The 17,521-nt window shown below is 36.1% G+C and overlaps 1 protein-coding gene across 1 annotated transcript in view; it reads right to left on the bottom strand.

Moving 5' to 3' along the window:
- fgf2 (fibroblast growth factor 2) overlaps nt 1–17,521 on the bottom strand; it is a 25,587-nt gene extending 8,066 nt beyond the window's left edge. The window contains exons 1-2 of the mRNA XM_088923730.1: nt 16,924–17,521; nt 6,607–6,710 (exon numbers count right to left, since the gene is read on the bottom strand). Of these exons, the coding sequence (XP_088779856.1) occupies nt 6,607–6,710; nt 16,924–17,101 (282 nt within the window). The 5' untranslated portion in view covers nt 17,102–17,521. The remainder of the gene's footprint in view (nt 1–6,606; nt 6,711–16,923) is intronic.

Here is a 17,521-nt window from a genome sequence, read left to right as displayed (position 1 = left end):
TTTTTATTTTTATTTCAGATAAAAAAGATTTCAATACTTTTACAAGCACCATAATGCACCTTTCTGTGATTTTACTCCTACACTGCTAGACAGCTCATTAGACCTCCATAATCTGTAGTGCAGATAGTGGTGAATATGTGAACAAACTTTCCACAAAGGTGTGAAACTCATGTTTCAAAACGTCGACAAAAATCATACTGTTGTTTTAAGTGGGTGGAAATCGAATAAGTGACAGACCCTACCGATATCTATCCTAAGACTGTTACTGTTAATCACTGTCGACAAATGAAGGGGAAAGTGTTTCCCAGAGCCTGTCACAGAGTTCCTGCCACAGGCATTGCATGTCAGACAGAATAGCAAAGTCCAAGGTCTTCACTTCCTGTTCCACCCAATGAAGCCCAATCCCTAATAATAACAAACAGCTCTTTCATGTATGCAAGTGTCTGAGAAGTTTTTCTTTTTTGCGATGTGCAGTTCTACAAGGCGTTCAGTCAACAAGAGTATATTTTCCTCTTTCTCCTACATGTTTACAAAGGTGTAAGATCTAGGACAATAAAAATGTGCCTATACTACATTTTCTTTAGGCCAAGTCAAAATATTTGCAGTGACAATAAATCTTTGAATGACATGGCTCACGTGCCTCTTTAACTTTATTAAATTAACTTTGCACTTAGACTCTGTAAACTCACTTATGGCTCTAATGTTGTCATTATCCACAGCTGAACCTTCACTGTATATTTTTTTGGCTTTATTGACCCTGGATGTCTCAAATGTTTTTTTCAAAAGCTGATCAAAACCCACCATGTAACCAATCAGGACCAAGTTTGGATTAAAGGAGTAATAGCACCGGGTGAGATATAAAGAGTTTTGGGATGATCTAATGATCTGAAGGGCTCCTAAACGTATCCAAAACAAATCTTGGACACACGTCCAGAAATTTTCACTGGTGACTCGATTCTCTCCTAAGACATGATTATCTTATTTTGGGTTGGGTCTGACGTGTTTTAGAGCATACTGTATAAAAGCTATAGGGAAAATAAAATACAGTAAACCCTCGGTATTGCCAAATGTCCAATAAATCGTGAATGATGCTTTTCAGCAAAAAACATACTATTATATGAGAAAAAATATCAATATTATATATATACTTTCTTCATATATATTTTTTTACTTTTTAAAAGAAAATTTAATCAACACAGTCAATGAAAATTGTCCGTACTGTATGCCTTTTTATCTTTCTTTCTTTCAAGTGTCATAAATTATACTGTATAAAATTTACTAAAGCATGTGAAACACAAACACCCATAGTAAGCAACTGGCCTACCACACAGGGCACCACTGATATTGCTGAATTTAACATGTATGCTGTATTCATTTTTAATCTTGTTTTATTATTTGTGCATTTTACACAAGTGCACAAAATGAGCTTTTTTTTACATATTGTTATCATTTTAGTGTTTTTCAAATAATTGCTTTTTGTTTTTAAAAAGGGCATTCAAAACACAACAGCTATTAGCAATTCACAGTCCTCAGTTGCATTGAAAGTAAATTTTCAATTTTACAGACAAAATTACCATTTATGTCACACCCACTTTTTTTTTCTAGGGTTGAACTTAAATATTGGTTGATAAAAGGGAAAACAATGATTTCAATGTGAAGAAAAACTTTCAGAAGGATAGGGCTTGCTGCCAAGTGACTCACTTCATTTTAATTTATATCAGATGACCGCAGAATGCTGTCATTTGTCTGATCACCTATTAGACATGAAGGTTCAAAGCAGTAATATGGTTAATCAAAGAAATGCTGGTTTATGTTAATTGCTACTGCCTGGTATATTTGTGCTGAAATCAGCTCTGCACTGGGAGAAAAAAACAAATCATGCCCCAAAAATATTCATTAAATAAAAAGAATAGAATTTCATTGACATCATGTGTTTTTCCTGATTTTTTTATTTATTTAATCGTTGTTGTGCATCTCATTATGTGTGTGTGCTGCATTGTGGTCTGTACTGTTGTGTCTGTTTAGATTATAACTGCCATGAGTGACTGTTCCAGGAAAGGAGAGCTCCTGACAAACACAGAATAATATGAATTATTATTGGCCCAGATTAAATTGCCTCTAATGTGTGTGTAACCATGTTTTGTGAATGGCTGGATCACTTCACTTTCCTTACAGACAATATAGTCTTAGTCTGTGATGTACATGCCAATTCAAGGCATTATAAACATGAACAGAGAACATTTCCTTCCATTTTTAAACAAGCAGCTAAATGGCATAACCAATTAACTAATTATGGGTATCTTTTTTCAAACCACCAAGAGCAATTGGGAACAAATTTGTCTTCACCCTTTTTTGGAACATATAAAGTGGTCTGTGTAACTGCACCATTCTTTTAAATTTGGGGTAGGACACCAAACACCCCTTTATTGTCTTTGAGAAAAGATGAACTGTAATGTTAACACACGTTTCACATGTGGTGTCAAAATACCTACAAGGATAGGTACATAGGTAAAGTGAATTAGTGAATTGTTCACAAAATATGCTTTACGGGTGGGGAAGAAATGATTTTTCCAAACAGTCCCCCTTGCACTGCTGGCACCCCCGCACAAGGATCGATTCCTTTGAAATAAAATTATTTTTTTAATCTCATCTTCAGTCCTGCACCACCAGTTGGATCCTTGTTATCATCACAGAACATCTGACCCAGGAGATCCAGCTGTGAGAGATTCGGGGGTGGGTGGGGTAACTGTTCTTCACTGTAGACCTTGCTCTTGCAAGAGGAGCTCGAACAACAAAACTTATCCATGAAGTGTATTTGGTAGATAACTCAAAATTCCAGCGATCTATTTACCCTTGCAATTAGCGTGAAAAACATTAACAAAGAACTTCACCACTCATAGTACATGCTTCTGTTTATGCAACCAACATGCGTTAGTCAATAGCAAAATACAGCAAGTTGTTTGTTTTTCACTTTTGAGTGCTTAAGTCATGTTATTCTTCAGATCTTTATGAAAAGAACATTAGAGGGAAGCAAACGTGAGAAATTGGCGTTTGTCTTAATTTTTATTTTTCTGCTTGTCATGCTGCTGCATTGTTTCCCCCAAAATCTAAAAATCAGGGGAAAATGAGAAGGATTTGTAATATGGAAAATGAGACCCCTAAGCTAAGTTTTAGTGGCTGTCTGAACCGTGGGTTACAGATGATAAAATAAGGAACCCACAGAATCTACTCAATGTAATAAAATCACATGCATATCCCAATCTGCTTTCCAGTAGGCTGCCCCTATGCAGCGATGTTGTGGACTATTGAGTAGGCTGGAGAGAGACAGCGGGCTAGAAACGGTCACTGTAACAGAGTTTGTTTTCCTTTGCATTTTGATCTAAGAGTGGGCATGTCCTTTCCTAAGGCAACACATTATCTAGGGCTTCTATCCACTTTTAGATTCAGATAACATAAATAAAAAAAGTACTGTAAAATCAACAAAACGAAGAACAGAACACTACATTGTCCTAAGGAACGAAACACTTTGGACATGAAAGAGAACAGGCTATTCAATCCATCACAGCTCATTTCCTTCCTGTGGCCATCTTAACAAAACACTGTGAAGCTTTGACATGATCTGGCAAAGTATTCCAGCCACTGACTTTATATATAAAACACTGTCTCTGGGAAAAGAACTGACACAAGGAAAATGTTCTTTGTATCAGTTCTTGATCTGCCTTCAAATACCTTTTCGTCACTGGTGGCACCTAGAAGATGTGTCTAAAAAAACATCACGTCTAATATAACCACAGCTTCTGACAAAACCTGAGACTGAAAGGTTTAAGATGCAGAGCAAGAACATTTGATATCAATGGAAAAGTATACATCCTTTGTTGTAGAATGGTATAGTTGTTGTAGGCTTTGTTAATACCTTTGTTGCTTTGTTACTGTCCTTTGTTTTATAGTTTATATGCAACCTTTTTTGTAACCTTGGAAAATAATTAATCAGCTATAATAAATATACTTTTAATTGGGTTGATGTGGCTCTACAACAGTATTTAAAAATAACTACCCTCAGTGAATATCCTATATACTGTATTAAACTGATGAATATTTGGCTGCAACACATAGGATTTACAGTAGGTGAAAACATTACAAATCCAAGTCCGGTTCTCAGAAACCACAGCATTTGCTATTATAACCAACAGGTTGGATCTGACTTCAGTGGGAAAACACCAGAATTTCTCTGTTGAGGTGATCACTAGATTCTACTAGATCACTAGATCACTAGTTTTCTCCTATAGATTCTAAAGCTCCTATTGTCTCATTTAACCTTAACACTGGCGTACAATTTTGTGAATTACAATTGGTTTAAAAGGGAAAAAGAATGTTGCAAGAATAAAATATACAACACAAAAAGTGTTTTTCCTTAGTACATCTGTACCCTGCCCTTCAAAAGTCTGTGTGGGTAATCTTAGACACAATCAGGAGTTACAATATTTGTATGTTATGAGCATCAACAATTTGCTCACATTTACTCAATTTACTTGCTCATTAGTGTTTTCTATTATAACAAAAACATTGACAGTTTCGGTGAAAAAACATCCATTTCCATTTAGAAGCATTTAATGCATACTGATCGGAATCTTCAAAAACACGATCACACAACACAAGGTAAACTATACATGAGATGTCAGTATGAAGCATTGTAGCAGCTAGTCTATGACAGTTACCACTCATCGATTTTCTTCTGAAGAGTCTGAGCTTTTTGCCTCGATTGCTTGTACTGCATTATCAGCGGTAACAACCTTGCCTACCCTTATTAGGGCTGAGACCTGTTACATAACATTTTAATTTGCTCACTATGGTTAGGAGACATTTCCTTTTTTTTTGTGTGTGTTTGGAACTTTTTGATTGCTTACAAGACAGTGTATTATATCACAGTGTATTATACAAAATACATAATATTTTCTGCAGAATAGTTTTGGGGCTTTGACCATGTACTGTATTAAATAAAACTTTAGGCCCTATGAAAAACAGCTTTCTTTCTGTAATTTTATGGAAAAGTATAATATTTGGGACTTGTGCAGAAGATCATTCATGATTCAGGATTAATGTCTGAGCACCAAATTAATGTCAAGATCATTGGTTCACACCCATCAGCTGAACAGAGAAAATATCTTTTCTAGTTTTCAAATGGCAATTCATTTGGAATTTCCTCATATAAATATACATTTACATGTACATTACTCAGCTGCTTAACACAATGAAATCACTGAACTCTGACATGTGTTGTATGACTTGTGTGAACAACGCCCCATAACTTGTATGAGTTGATCCCATGACAATAATTTTGTGTCAGAATTTTAACAAAGCTGTGATAACTGCTTCTCTCTATATTGGCTGTATACAGAAAAGTGTATGTGAGAAGGCCAGTTTATTAGTCTTATAAAAGGATCTTGTTTCTATGGTTGACTTTATATTCAGTAGAAGACAAAAGTATAATTTTAAAATTTATATTTAAAGTCTTTCTTTGACATCTTGAGTTCACGAACAGTGAATGCCCCCTTTAGGAAAGAGATCCATACATTTTCTCTAAAATTGTCTTGAATACAACATATTATGGAAATTTTTAATGATCAAATGAAAAATATACAAATTCTACTAATACACAGAAATGAGTCAGTTCTCTAATTTTCAGAAATCTCTTTTAATTCTTCTACGCATATGTTTGTGAAGCCAACCAAAAGTGCATGGATCAGTATTAAAAAACATTTCACTTTTGATTTAGACTTGTGATCCACAGAGAAAGCGATCTTACAGTACGTTTTCTTTTCCAAGTGCACTTTATTACAGTGGGGGACCAAAAAGGTCATTTAGAGTAGACAATGCCTTTTTAAATGTACTTTTTAATTAACCTTTTTAAAAGATACAGATACAGATACAGATACAACTTGCTTGTGTATAGGCATTTGGAAAAGAGTTTTAAAAGTTATGTTTTAAAGCAGATACTGTGGTGTACTGTACGAAGTGTTAGTATAGCTCCCATGTATAGTTATATATTACCAATTAAAAGCAATTCCCCCCAGCCTATCAATTTAAAAAGTAATCCCTTACACAACTTGTAACTGTTATGGATTACTTTTCCCCCAACACTACTTACAAGCAAATTTTATCAATAAATTTAATAAATATGGGCAGCACAGTGGTACAGATGTTAGCTGGGGTCTTGGGTTCGATTCAGTGGGTGCTATCTCATCTGTGTGGAGTTTATATGTTTTCCCCATGTCAACATGAGCACTCCAGTTTTGTCCCACAGTCCAGAGACATACTGGTAGGTTAATTGACTTCTGGGAAAATTGGAGCAGGTGTGAGTGTGTGAGTTTGTGTCTGTGTGTGCCCTGCAATGCACTAGTGTCCTATCCAGGGCATATCCCACCTTGTGTCTAATGCTTCCCAGGAAGGACTCCTGGCCACTGTAACCCTGAATTGGATAAGTGGTTATTGAAAGTAATGTGTTAATGATATCATTTAATAAACATTTCAGTAACATTTGTAAGGATTTCCAAGATACATAGTCTATTCTAAAGTTGGTACATCCCTCTCAGAAAATGCTTAACTTACCGAACCAAAAAGCCTTCCATCCTCATTCATCGCAAGGTATCGATTTGCATAAATCCCTTTGATTATGACTTCACCAACCGCTGTTGCCTGGAGCTGCAGCTTGACTGAAAAACAAGAGATTTGTATAATGAAATAATGTGTCAAAGATTAACCTCATTCCAGGTTGACTTTTGTTTTCCAGAGGTCCAGTAAAACGCCAAAGTATGTGTATTATTTAAAGCTAAAAAAAATAAAAGTGGAGCAAAAATATTCTGAAAATAAACACAATAAAAACCCCACCTTAATACTTACTTTATATCAAGGGCTGTGGAATACAGAAGGAGCTACCCAGCTGTGTTATTAATGTTGATACCCTGGCTTCATTCAAGAACCAGTTGGATGAGATCCTTGCACTAACTTACTACTGAAAAACCAAACAGGCTATATTGGCCAAATGGCTTTCTCTCATTTGTAACTATTATCAGTAGTTATGACTTACTTGGCCCTATTCTGCACTGTTTGCAAAGCCCTAACCAATCTGAAGCCACTTTTGCAGATAATTCACCACAATTAGGCACACATGTGGGAGAACACTCTTTGCCCACCACTTTTATTAAGAAAACATAGTACAAGGCAAAGGCTTGATTTTTGGAGGACAGTCCTCATTTACATCCAACTGTACCAATCTGGCGAACTTTTAGCAAACGATGGCAATAACATTTCAGCTGATGCTGAAACCAGGTCAAAACTGCACACAGATCACACGGCTGATTGAAGAAACAAATGTCAGAAAAAGCATATAAAAAAGAGTGAGAAATCATGTATAGAAAAGGAAAAAAAACCATAAAATACTACAGGACGCATTTTATTCCTGGATTTTAAGTGGACAGATGGTTTCGTCTCAGAAACTGGCTGATTGGCAGATAGAGCAGAGGCTCAGCCACGTGATGTAAACCAGCATTCCCACAGGAGAGGGTATGGCAGGATGCATTCATTATTCAGAGAAAGTGGCAATGAAAATGGTATCAGTAAGGGCAACTGAAATTAAAAAAAAAATAAGGCGGACGCTGTGAACAGCCTAGCGATCTCAGATTAAACCACCACCTGCCAACAATGGATTTATAAGCAAAACAATACTGAGAAATAACTTTGCAATGCCAAAACACGGGGGGGAGAAATCGCCGTTATCAAAGTTCCAAGAGGATGAAGTCAGACACCTTCTGTGAGGCTCAGTACAAATGAGGAACCAGAAAATGTCAGAGAACACATAAAAATGTTTCACACACCTTAGGGTTTTTGGGGTCATGTGAAAATTAAAAGAAATATTCACTTATTAGGGATAATATTCATCCATCCATCATCTAACCATTTTGTCCTGAACAGGGTTGCAGAACACTGGAGCCTATCCCAGCAAGCAAGGGGAGCAAGGACAAGGAACACCCTGGACAGCGTGCCAGCGCTTCTCTAGGGACACACATACTGTACTTATACCAGGGGCAGTTTTCACAGAAACCAATTAATCTACTAATATATCTTTTGAATCAGGGACGTAACCAAAGCACCCAGAGGAAACCCATGTAAACACAGGGAGAACATACAAACTACATGCAGATAGCACTGTGAGGCACCAATGTTAACCATTGCGCCATTCTGTCATAGGGATAATATTGAGTGTGGAATTCAAAACCCCCTTACAGCCTACTCTTAAAGGAAGAAGACCTGACTTTAGAAAAAGGCTCACGTTTGCCTATATCCTATAACTCTGCAGCTTTGCTCTATTATCCATGGTACTGTACCACAATCTACTTATAGTGTGATTCCTGAGACGGTCTTGCTGCAGGAAGCTCAAATAAGTATTAACACTAACAGAATGTGACTACAAGCAGATCGAAACAGAAGGCTGAGCCAATTTGTATAAAGTGACAAATTCCTGCAGTATACAGTAGATATGGTTGATGAGCTGAGGTGCAGCCTGCCCATAAGCCACTATAAAACATACTGAAGATACTGCTGCTAAGTGCTCAAAAAAGACTACAAAGCATGCTACGCAGATTAGTGAATCATAACAATATAACAATAACATCAAGGTCATGCTGTTAACTGACACTTTAAGCAGAGCATACAGTATCTACCTGAATGCAGTATGAGACAGAACCTATAACTGTTGGAAAACGTACTTATCTCAGAAGATTGGCTGTGAGGTATTTCAATCAGCAGCGTTGAAAAACAAGCTGTTTCATAGGGTGAAATAATATTCTGTAGAGACAACTGTAAACTCCCAGATATACTGAAGAAGGAAATAATGAATAAGGTTCACTCATCTGAACTTGTAAGGATATTTGAGACAGGCTAGGGATTTAAATATTGGCCAGACATACCTTAACAGGACATACAGTAGAGGGCAAATAGTGAGATCTGTAAAAGGGACAGACCTATTCACTATTGATTACAAGGAATGTATTCTGTGGATTACTGCTCCAATTTAAGGAAACTCTATGACCTATGAAACACAAAATCACATTTGTTCGGATAGTGGTCCATATTTCATATTCCATGAATTTAAGATTGTGGAGTAGATGTTTGGGTTCTGGATTCCAGATAGGAGGAGTGATAAGTTCAAATCTGGGTGAGATGTGGGTGTTTTTTCCTTGACCAAAGTACCACTCAGATTGCTCCATTAAAATGCCCTGCTGCATCAGTGAGAACTCTCCCAGTCATCGTTGCACATGGGATTTTATTATAAATATGTTCATATAAAATAAATAAAGGATTAGAATACAATTAAAGAATTTAACATAGACAGGCTATCCAGAATCTGACATCCTGGTTATTGAGGTTGGGTAGCATGGGTCTGTCATCAAGAACGTGGCATCCTCAGTCTATTCAGATAAGTCTCCAGTGACAGATTCCTGGTGACAGCTGTGGGTCACAATGCTGGGATCCAGGCAGTGGAAAGATGAAAAATGTGTTAGTGGATTCATAGAGCTGACTATTTGAAGAAAACTGGAGTTGAAACAAACAATATTGCATAAAATCTTCTGACCATTGGCTGCACTAAAAGAACTTCACCTCTCCAGGTTTTCCCCAGAGCAACAGAAAGACAAGTTTCCAGTGGAAGAAAGTGCTAGAAGATCAAAAGCAAAAAGTCCACGTAGCTATCCTGGACCACCAAAACGTCCCAAAGTCGAAGCTCGGACTTTTGAGATGTGACCTAATACTAATGTGTGGATGTCTGCCTTAGCCCAAGGTAAGCAGGACACGACCGACTGGCAGATCAAGCATGTTATATAAAAAAAATTCAAGGGACCTGGCCAAGCTACAACAAGGGGGTCGTTGTGAGAGTACACTTTTTAAACCAACCAATGGGTAATAGAGCAAAAGCTGCAGTGCTAAAACTTTTAGATATGAGGCCAAAACATGTAAACCTATCAAATGGAAGGATTCTGAGATGGAACCTTTGACATCTCAGAAAATGCAAAGGAACAAATAACAATGGATGGAGAAACTAAACCAGATCAGTACAACAGAAAGACAACAAAATAAATCAATAAGCAGGGTTCAACAAGTGGAACAAAAGCAGGTAGAGATCAGCAATACCACACCCAAGAAACATCAAGATTGCTCAGCCCTGTGTCAATCCAGCAGCTGATCAATCAAGCCACAACAGAGACCAACAAAAACAGCCTCTTGTAAACCAGAACCTAGAAATAGAACGTTCAAGTGAAGGACATAACTACCATCAAACCCAGAGCTTGATGAAGTGTTAAGTTGTCATAACAACTGAAAGACTTTGTGTGCTAAAAGAACTACCAAACTAGACAGTTTAAGTTTTGCACTTTAACATGTCAGCCAAATGTTAATTTTACTGTTAGTAACTAGGACTACACACTGTATATTGTTATAAACTATATTGTTTGTGACTTTTTTGTAGTGTGCCACAGCTGTGGACAAAACTAATTAGATGTAACATCAGAAGAAAAGGAGCAGAGAGAAAATGAACAACAAAGAGAATGTGCAAGACAGCATGCTGTGTAATCAGTTGTTTAATAAATAATTAGATGTTTTGTTTAATTATTAAGGGTTGGCAATGAGGGAGGCAATGAAACACAAAGTATACAGCACTTTTGCCCCAGCTGACACAGGAACAAAAGAAAGGTTATGGAAACGAAAGCAAGTTGTTTGGCTTCACCGAACCTGTTGGTAGTTAGTAGCAAATTGAGCCAAAGATCCCCTCAGACATTTCTTGAACGCGGTAAGCTTATTGCTTACTTCCACAACCCTTTGCATAAAGAGGTGCCTCCTGTTCTCAGTACCCTGGAAACCCTGCTTTCTTTCCCCTGTCCTGACAGATACAGATACACAGGAGATGGTAGGCATCAAGCTACAACCTTCTTGATTGCAGCCTTACTCCCCCACAGTGCTTTGATTGGCTGAGCTGTTGAGGTGCATTTAACCACACATGAAACCCGACCCCTAAATTACACTTTCAAAAGCTGTTGCAGCGGTTTGCTAATACTCCCCCTTTAGTGGTAGCAGCTATGCTCTTTTATCTCTGATCTCTGCTCATTTATGCCAAATAGGGTCCATTGTCTATTTTTATATTCTTTACTGTTTAATTCTATTGCTTTACAAGCAAAAGTGGCTCAATGGGTCATTGCTTACTTGTTGCTAGTGTTTAATAATGTGTGGACTACATGACTGGATGGGACACTAGTTCATACCAATTCATAGAGCTGCAATTGCTGAAGCGCTTGCTAAACTGTAAATGGGGAATTAAATCCACAGACATCTGGCAATGGGTTAAGGATCTAACCCATACACCACCCTCCCCCCCTTTATTTTCCTCCCTGACTGTTTCGAACGTTGTGTTTCTATGTAAACTTCTTGGGTATCTGTCCCATTTTCCCTGAAATGGCTTTTCACTGTTGTAATAAGAAAATCGCCATTGGAGTTCTGCCACTTTTCTGAGCTTACTCTTTCTGGCTCTCATTTACATATCACTTCAGGATATTTTCCTTGGCAGCACTGAGGTTTCTTACCGTCAACATGAGGAGGATATTATACAGTATGTGCAAGAGTAATTAGTACTTCAAGCTCAATGGCTCTTATTTCATTAAGTGTTGAAATAGGCCTCATACGGCCACTGGCACCAATCCGCACATTGTTTAGAAAACATGGAACATGCAAACTTTTGTCTTTCAAAATTGCAAAACTGCCGGTGAATGATTTGTGACCTGCTCTTCCGAACAACGACTCAATTCTCAATGTCACTTGTAATGGTTAAAGTTAAATAAAATAGAGTTATTTACAATTACAGGTTTAGAACATTCCTGTTTAGGGGAAAAGGAGGCATTTTCACACATTTTCTTAATAGCGATTTTAAATTTAATTAAATTATGAAATTGTTTAGAAATTTTATGAAAATTTGAATTAATTTGCTGCAGTTAAAACAGGCACATTATATTCAGTAACAGAATTTAATAAAATCAGGGAACTTTAGAAGAGGTAATACGAGTATGGAAAAGTACGCTGTTGCCAGTTCTTGCTTGGTCTACAAAATCAAAAAATATATTTTAGTAAATGTTAATTAAAATCTTAGGCTATGATATAAATTAGCATTATACTTGCTAAGATGCATTAACATATCCTTTTAAGGGTGTTGTTTCGTGGGGACAAAACCCTGTCAAAGTACAATTGTGAGAAATATTCACCTGTTGACATTACACAAATTACTGTACTGAATAATCTGCAGTAGACGACTGTGCTCCATCTGTATGTCACAGTTCTTTGATGTGGTCTTGGTCAACAAAAAAAAATTTTTCTCCTCCAGTGACAAAATAAACAGGAGGTTTGATCCAGGACAAGTTCCGTTATGAGGTTAGTATCCCTGGGTTTCTTTTCATTCAGTGGCTTAAACACAAGGTTTTTCTTGGTATTTCAACCACATTTCAAATGACCAGATACTAAAAACTGAAAAATAATGGTTACCCTGTGGATCTACCATATTCTGCATTTATATTGGTATTTGTAATCATTTATTTTTCCTTACTGGAATTAGACAAAGAAAATTGTATTCACTTCAGAGGTTATGATTTTAAATCAATTGCCAGGTCCTAATGCATTTAAGGGGGTTTGTAGCCCATTTTCAACAATAAATATGTTTATTGCATATTTTATTTCCATCAGAATCAGAATCAAAACTTTGAAAAAGGTAGGATGTGGCAAATAATAATTCAAACATTAAGTCTGTAGAAAAACACACAGGCATATAATATTGACAAAACAAAATTACAATTAAGTAATGCTGGTAATTAAATTCCTGTTCCCAAATCTCTTACCTTTACCCTCAAGTTCAGGGTAGATTTTAACATTAAGGGCAAAAATAATTCAATCTCCCAAAGAATGCTCATGAAAGGGACAATTCTATTGAGATCATTCAAGACTATTCATCTGCAATCTCTTAGCTTTTTCCACATTCTTTAAATGATAACATTTGAATTTCCTGTTAGGAGAACAGATGAACTCTACACTTCTAGAAAAATACCACACCTTTCTTATTGCAGTTCTCCATGCTGAAGTGTCATTTTTTGAGCTTTATAATGGCTTAGAAACAATGTGCTTAATTCTAATGACCTAGAAGCAATGTGCAATGTACAGTAATTAACAGCTAGAAGGTTTCCTTGGTTGCTTCTGTTCCTTAATGAATTTGATTACTTTATTGATTATATAGTTTAATAATTGCATTCAGTTGGTTCTGCTCTTGCTCAAACATTGACTGTTTCTAAAATGTAAACACAAAACGTATTAATGAATGCATCAGTGTGTTTGTTGGTGAATGTGTCTGTATATTTACAGCTAGGCTCTTGAAATGAATCCCTCACTGTCTGTGGTCTCTGTGCCTGAAAAAATAAACAACCCCCATTTATCTCCACTTAATTTCTTAGCTTTCACCAGTGTGTAACAATGCCGAAGAATTAGAAATCATTCGCATCTGAACAACAAAGTAATAAGCTAATTTCTATTAATGTAACTGCTTTTGTTCGAATACATAGTATTTAACACTGATTTACAAGCCCATCGCTTTTAAATAGTCTGTCTTGCATGCTATTACATGAAACATCTGGCAATACTTTCCAAGTGCTATTTGTTCTCTGTTCAAAGTGAATTGCTTCCTCCATGCTTTGACTAACCACTACAGTGTCCAGTGCTATCGTTTACAGCAGATTTTCCAAACCCTAATCCTGAGGGGAAACTGAGTCTTCTGGTTTTTGCTCTAGCTGAAGTCTTAATTACAGGCTAATTGAATTCAATTATCTGTTTGGGGCACATTGATAAATTTGCGTTCAGAGCTGAAGAGGATATGATTTCCATTATTATTAACATTATTACTCTTGTTGTTGTTTCCTCAGTAGATGCCTTTATCCAGGGTGACTTAATATACAATAATACAAAAAGTAAATACATAAGGGAATTATTCAAATGCAGCAGAAAAACATGTAAAAATTGAACTCACAAAATAACAGTAAGACAGCCATGTGTTAGAAGTACAATGCCTTTAAAATGCAGATCAGAGTGAAAACAACGTAAATTTGTCAGTAAATGATTTGTAGGGTAGATATCATTGATTAGATTTAGGAAGGAAGTGCAGAGTGCAATATAAGCAGGTGTTTAATGTTCACGACAATGTGAGATACATCCAAGAGTGGTATTAGTTCTGTAAAAAAGCTCAAAGCTAATTATGGGAGAGATTCTAGGAGACCATAGTTTGACCATCTATCAACATCTTTGTAGACAGAAAAATGTTAAACGCTTTGATGGGAGGGTTCTCAAAGTCCAGTACCGATGGAGTATTAGTGGACTGGAATTCTATGCTTAATATTTTATAGAACTCACATAATCCGTGGTATTAGTAATATTACGATTTGCATTTGGGTGCAGATAGACTTATAATATATTTAATCTTACACAGAAACTATAAATAACAGGTAAGGCAAGTGGGTATCCTACATTTTTTTGAGAGAAATTATCAAAGAAATACATCAAATTAACATCACTTTAAGGAAGCATGCTAAATTAAAGACTGGTTAGTACATTTCTAATCCAGTCTAGGATATTTCAGGTACAGTATTTTCTTAGGAAAAATGCCAAATTGGTATTTGGAATTGCTCACTAGCTCACTATAGCATATACAGTACAGATCAATATCAGCAAACTTGCTTAAACTGCTAAACTGGCTTTAACTTGCTTAAGCCCTTCCCTCTCACTTCAATTGTAAAAAATTACATCCATATGCCACACAATTTAGAATTAAATTCCATCTATCCATCTATGTCATATGTTTTTAAAACAACAAAAACACAAGTAAGTAATTTAAGGCTTATGGAAACATAATAACAAATTTCACAAATGATACAACAGTCATTTTTAATACTAATTAAATGATGCATCACCAACATAATCCTCGGCAGCATGATGTAAGACGTTCAGTATTTAGTGATTGCATCCATATTAGAAATCACCTAAATGCCTAAAATGTCTTTACATTTACTTACTGCTTACAGTGTGTTGAGTATAGATTCATGAAAAAGTGATCAAATACTGAGGGCAGATACATTTTTGCTAAGAATTACTGTATATATTAAATAGTATATTTATTTTAAATCAGCAGAAATGTTATTCAAACTACATTTGACATAATGGGACATTAACTGAATGTTTTCTCAAAATATGGACATTAAGTGTTTCCTGTAATAAAGCATGGAATACATGCTGTGTTACTTCAGTGTACACGTGATGATCCTCAATGTACGAGTATTGATCGCAAACAGAGGTACAAAGCAAGAGGTAAAAATAAACACAACATTTTAAAAGTTTAATTTTAAAGCTATTTTATAAAATGAATAATTGAGTAAACTATTTCATTGGGCTGTTCTTTATGTGTATATATTTTTAATAGGTTATATGTGATTTAAACTGGCTAATAAAACTTTGAAAACAACTGTAAAAAAACCAATGCAGATTATTCCCTCGTGGTGTAACAATTTCACTTTCAAATTGTTCTACGGTCCAAAATGCTAGGCAAAACAAATATAGCTCACTTTAAAAAAGACATCCAATCCTGAAACCAATCTAATTTTTTCTAAGAAACTAATAGTCATCCTTACTCACTGATCACAAAACATCATACAATAAATTGAAAAGAAAGTATACACTGAAGAAGATAAGTAGACATTCACGAAAAAATTACAAGAAATGTATAAATTAATTTTAAACTGTTTTACTGTCATTAACATGTTATTGTTCTTTGCAAACTGTTTCATCATACCAGTTAAATACTTTTCCTAGTAAAACTGGAGACTCTAACTTTCCCCTCATTATCAATGTTACTTATATTATATAATCCTACCAATTATATATAAGAAATAAAAAATGTTCAGGAAGATTCACCTGTGTGAATGGTTTGGCTTACACGCATATCATCAGTGTCATAATTTACAGATTTTAAATTAAAGATGCATTTGAAACTAACGTGGGTATATGTGGGCATACTGAATGTGTTCTGCATTATAAGGTTATAGTAGAATCAATGGAAAATACTTAGTAATGTGCTCAAATTTAATTTAAAAATGTTCCACAGATGAATTGTATTGATTCTAAAAGTTTCTACATATATCAAATACACTACTACTAGTACCAGTGATTTAAAAGATTGCGTAGCACTGAAAAAATGTAAGCAAGCCTAGAAGAATCTGCAACAGCTGCCTTAATTTTACCCTGTCATTAACATTTAAGAAAAACGAACAAACATTAGTGTTGTTCATTATAATTTATTTTAATGCCAGTCCCAATTGCAATTTAAATAGTACTGGTAAGGCCTCCTATCTGCTTAAACTCCACAAGCAAAAACAAAAAGGATTTTTCTCTTACAGTATACAATTGGTATAAAACATCACTATACAAGGCATTAAATGTAATTATATTCGCCCAAAACTATTCTTTTAGAAAAATAATCGCAGGTCCACTTAATGACGGAATATGACGTTTTTGAGTCACGCAGCAGTGATTACTTTGCCTAGAAGGACACATGAGATTCAAGCTAGAAAGTCAAAGTGCAATTCATACTATGATATTATTTGAAACGTTTAAAAAAATAATAACAATTACAATATTTTCCATCAAGAAGACACAATTTTTATCTTTGTGAGGCTTTCAGAAGAGTAAAACTTTATTTCCCTATTGCAGCTCTGCTGTACCTCAATATATAAAGAGGCTTTGTTGTTTTTTTCCCTGCTTACTGGCCAGAATGAAATTATGGAAGTGTAATTTTCCACAACTTACTGTGAGGATCATTTTTTTCCCGGATCCCATCTATTCTTCCATCCGAGTTGATCCTCAAGAAATAGCCCCCATTTTTACAGTACAGCCTTTTGGGCTCCTTGAAGTTTCCAGGAGGGAATGTGCCGCTGCTACCATCTTCAGGTGCAGGGGGAAGAGTGGTGATTTCTCCTGTGGCCATCGCGGCTCCCCTTGTCTGCCCTGGACAACGGCCCTCCACACGCGTAGAACACAAAGTAGTGCTCCTTGATTCAATCCCCGGTGCTGGGGAACGGCTCCGGTTTCTTCTCCCCAAAGAACGTCTCACCCACACCCGCAGAGCTGATGTTCAAGAAACTGCCGCTGATACAGTTTGCATTCTTTTATACTGAAGAAACTGTGTTGCCAAGCCAGCTGAAAAGATGCCTGTGTAAAGCTCAGAGCACTGTGGGCCCACCTCTTTGGTTACTGATGGTCTTCTTATGAAAGTGAAAAAAGCTCCGGACTGATAGTGGTTTGACTCTCATATTCCTGCTCTGCAGCTTACAGAGGCTCCCCTGTCTTTTCCAGTCATTTGCACTGAAATGTTTACTGCTGTGCAGCTGGTAGAGGGAGAGCTCTG

This window comes from Atractosteus spatula, chromosome 1, assembly GCF_055471065.1.
Source record: "Atractosteus spatula isolate fAtrSpa1 chromosome 1, fAtrSpa1.hap1, whole genome shotgun sequence".
Classification (NCBI taxonomy): domain Eukaryota; kingdom Metazoa; phylum Chordata; class Actinopteri; order Semionotiformes; family Lepisosteidae; genus Atractosteus; species Atractosteus spatula.
The sequence above is the reverse complement of the archived record's forward strand: the minus strand, read 5'-3'. Positions and strand labels throughout refer to the sequence as shown.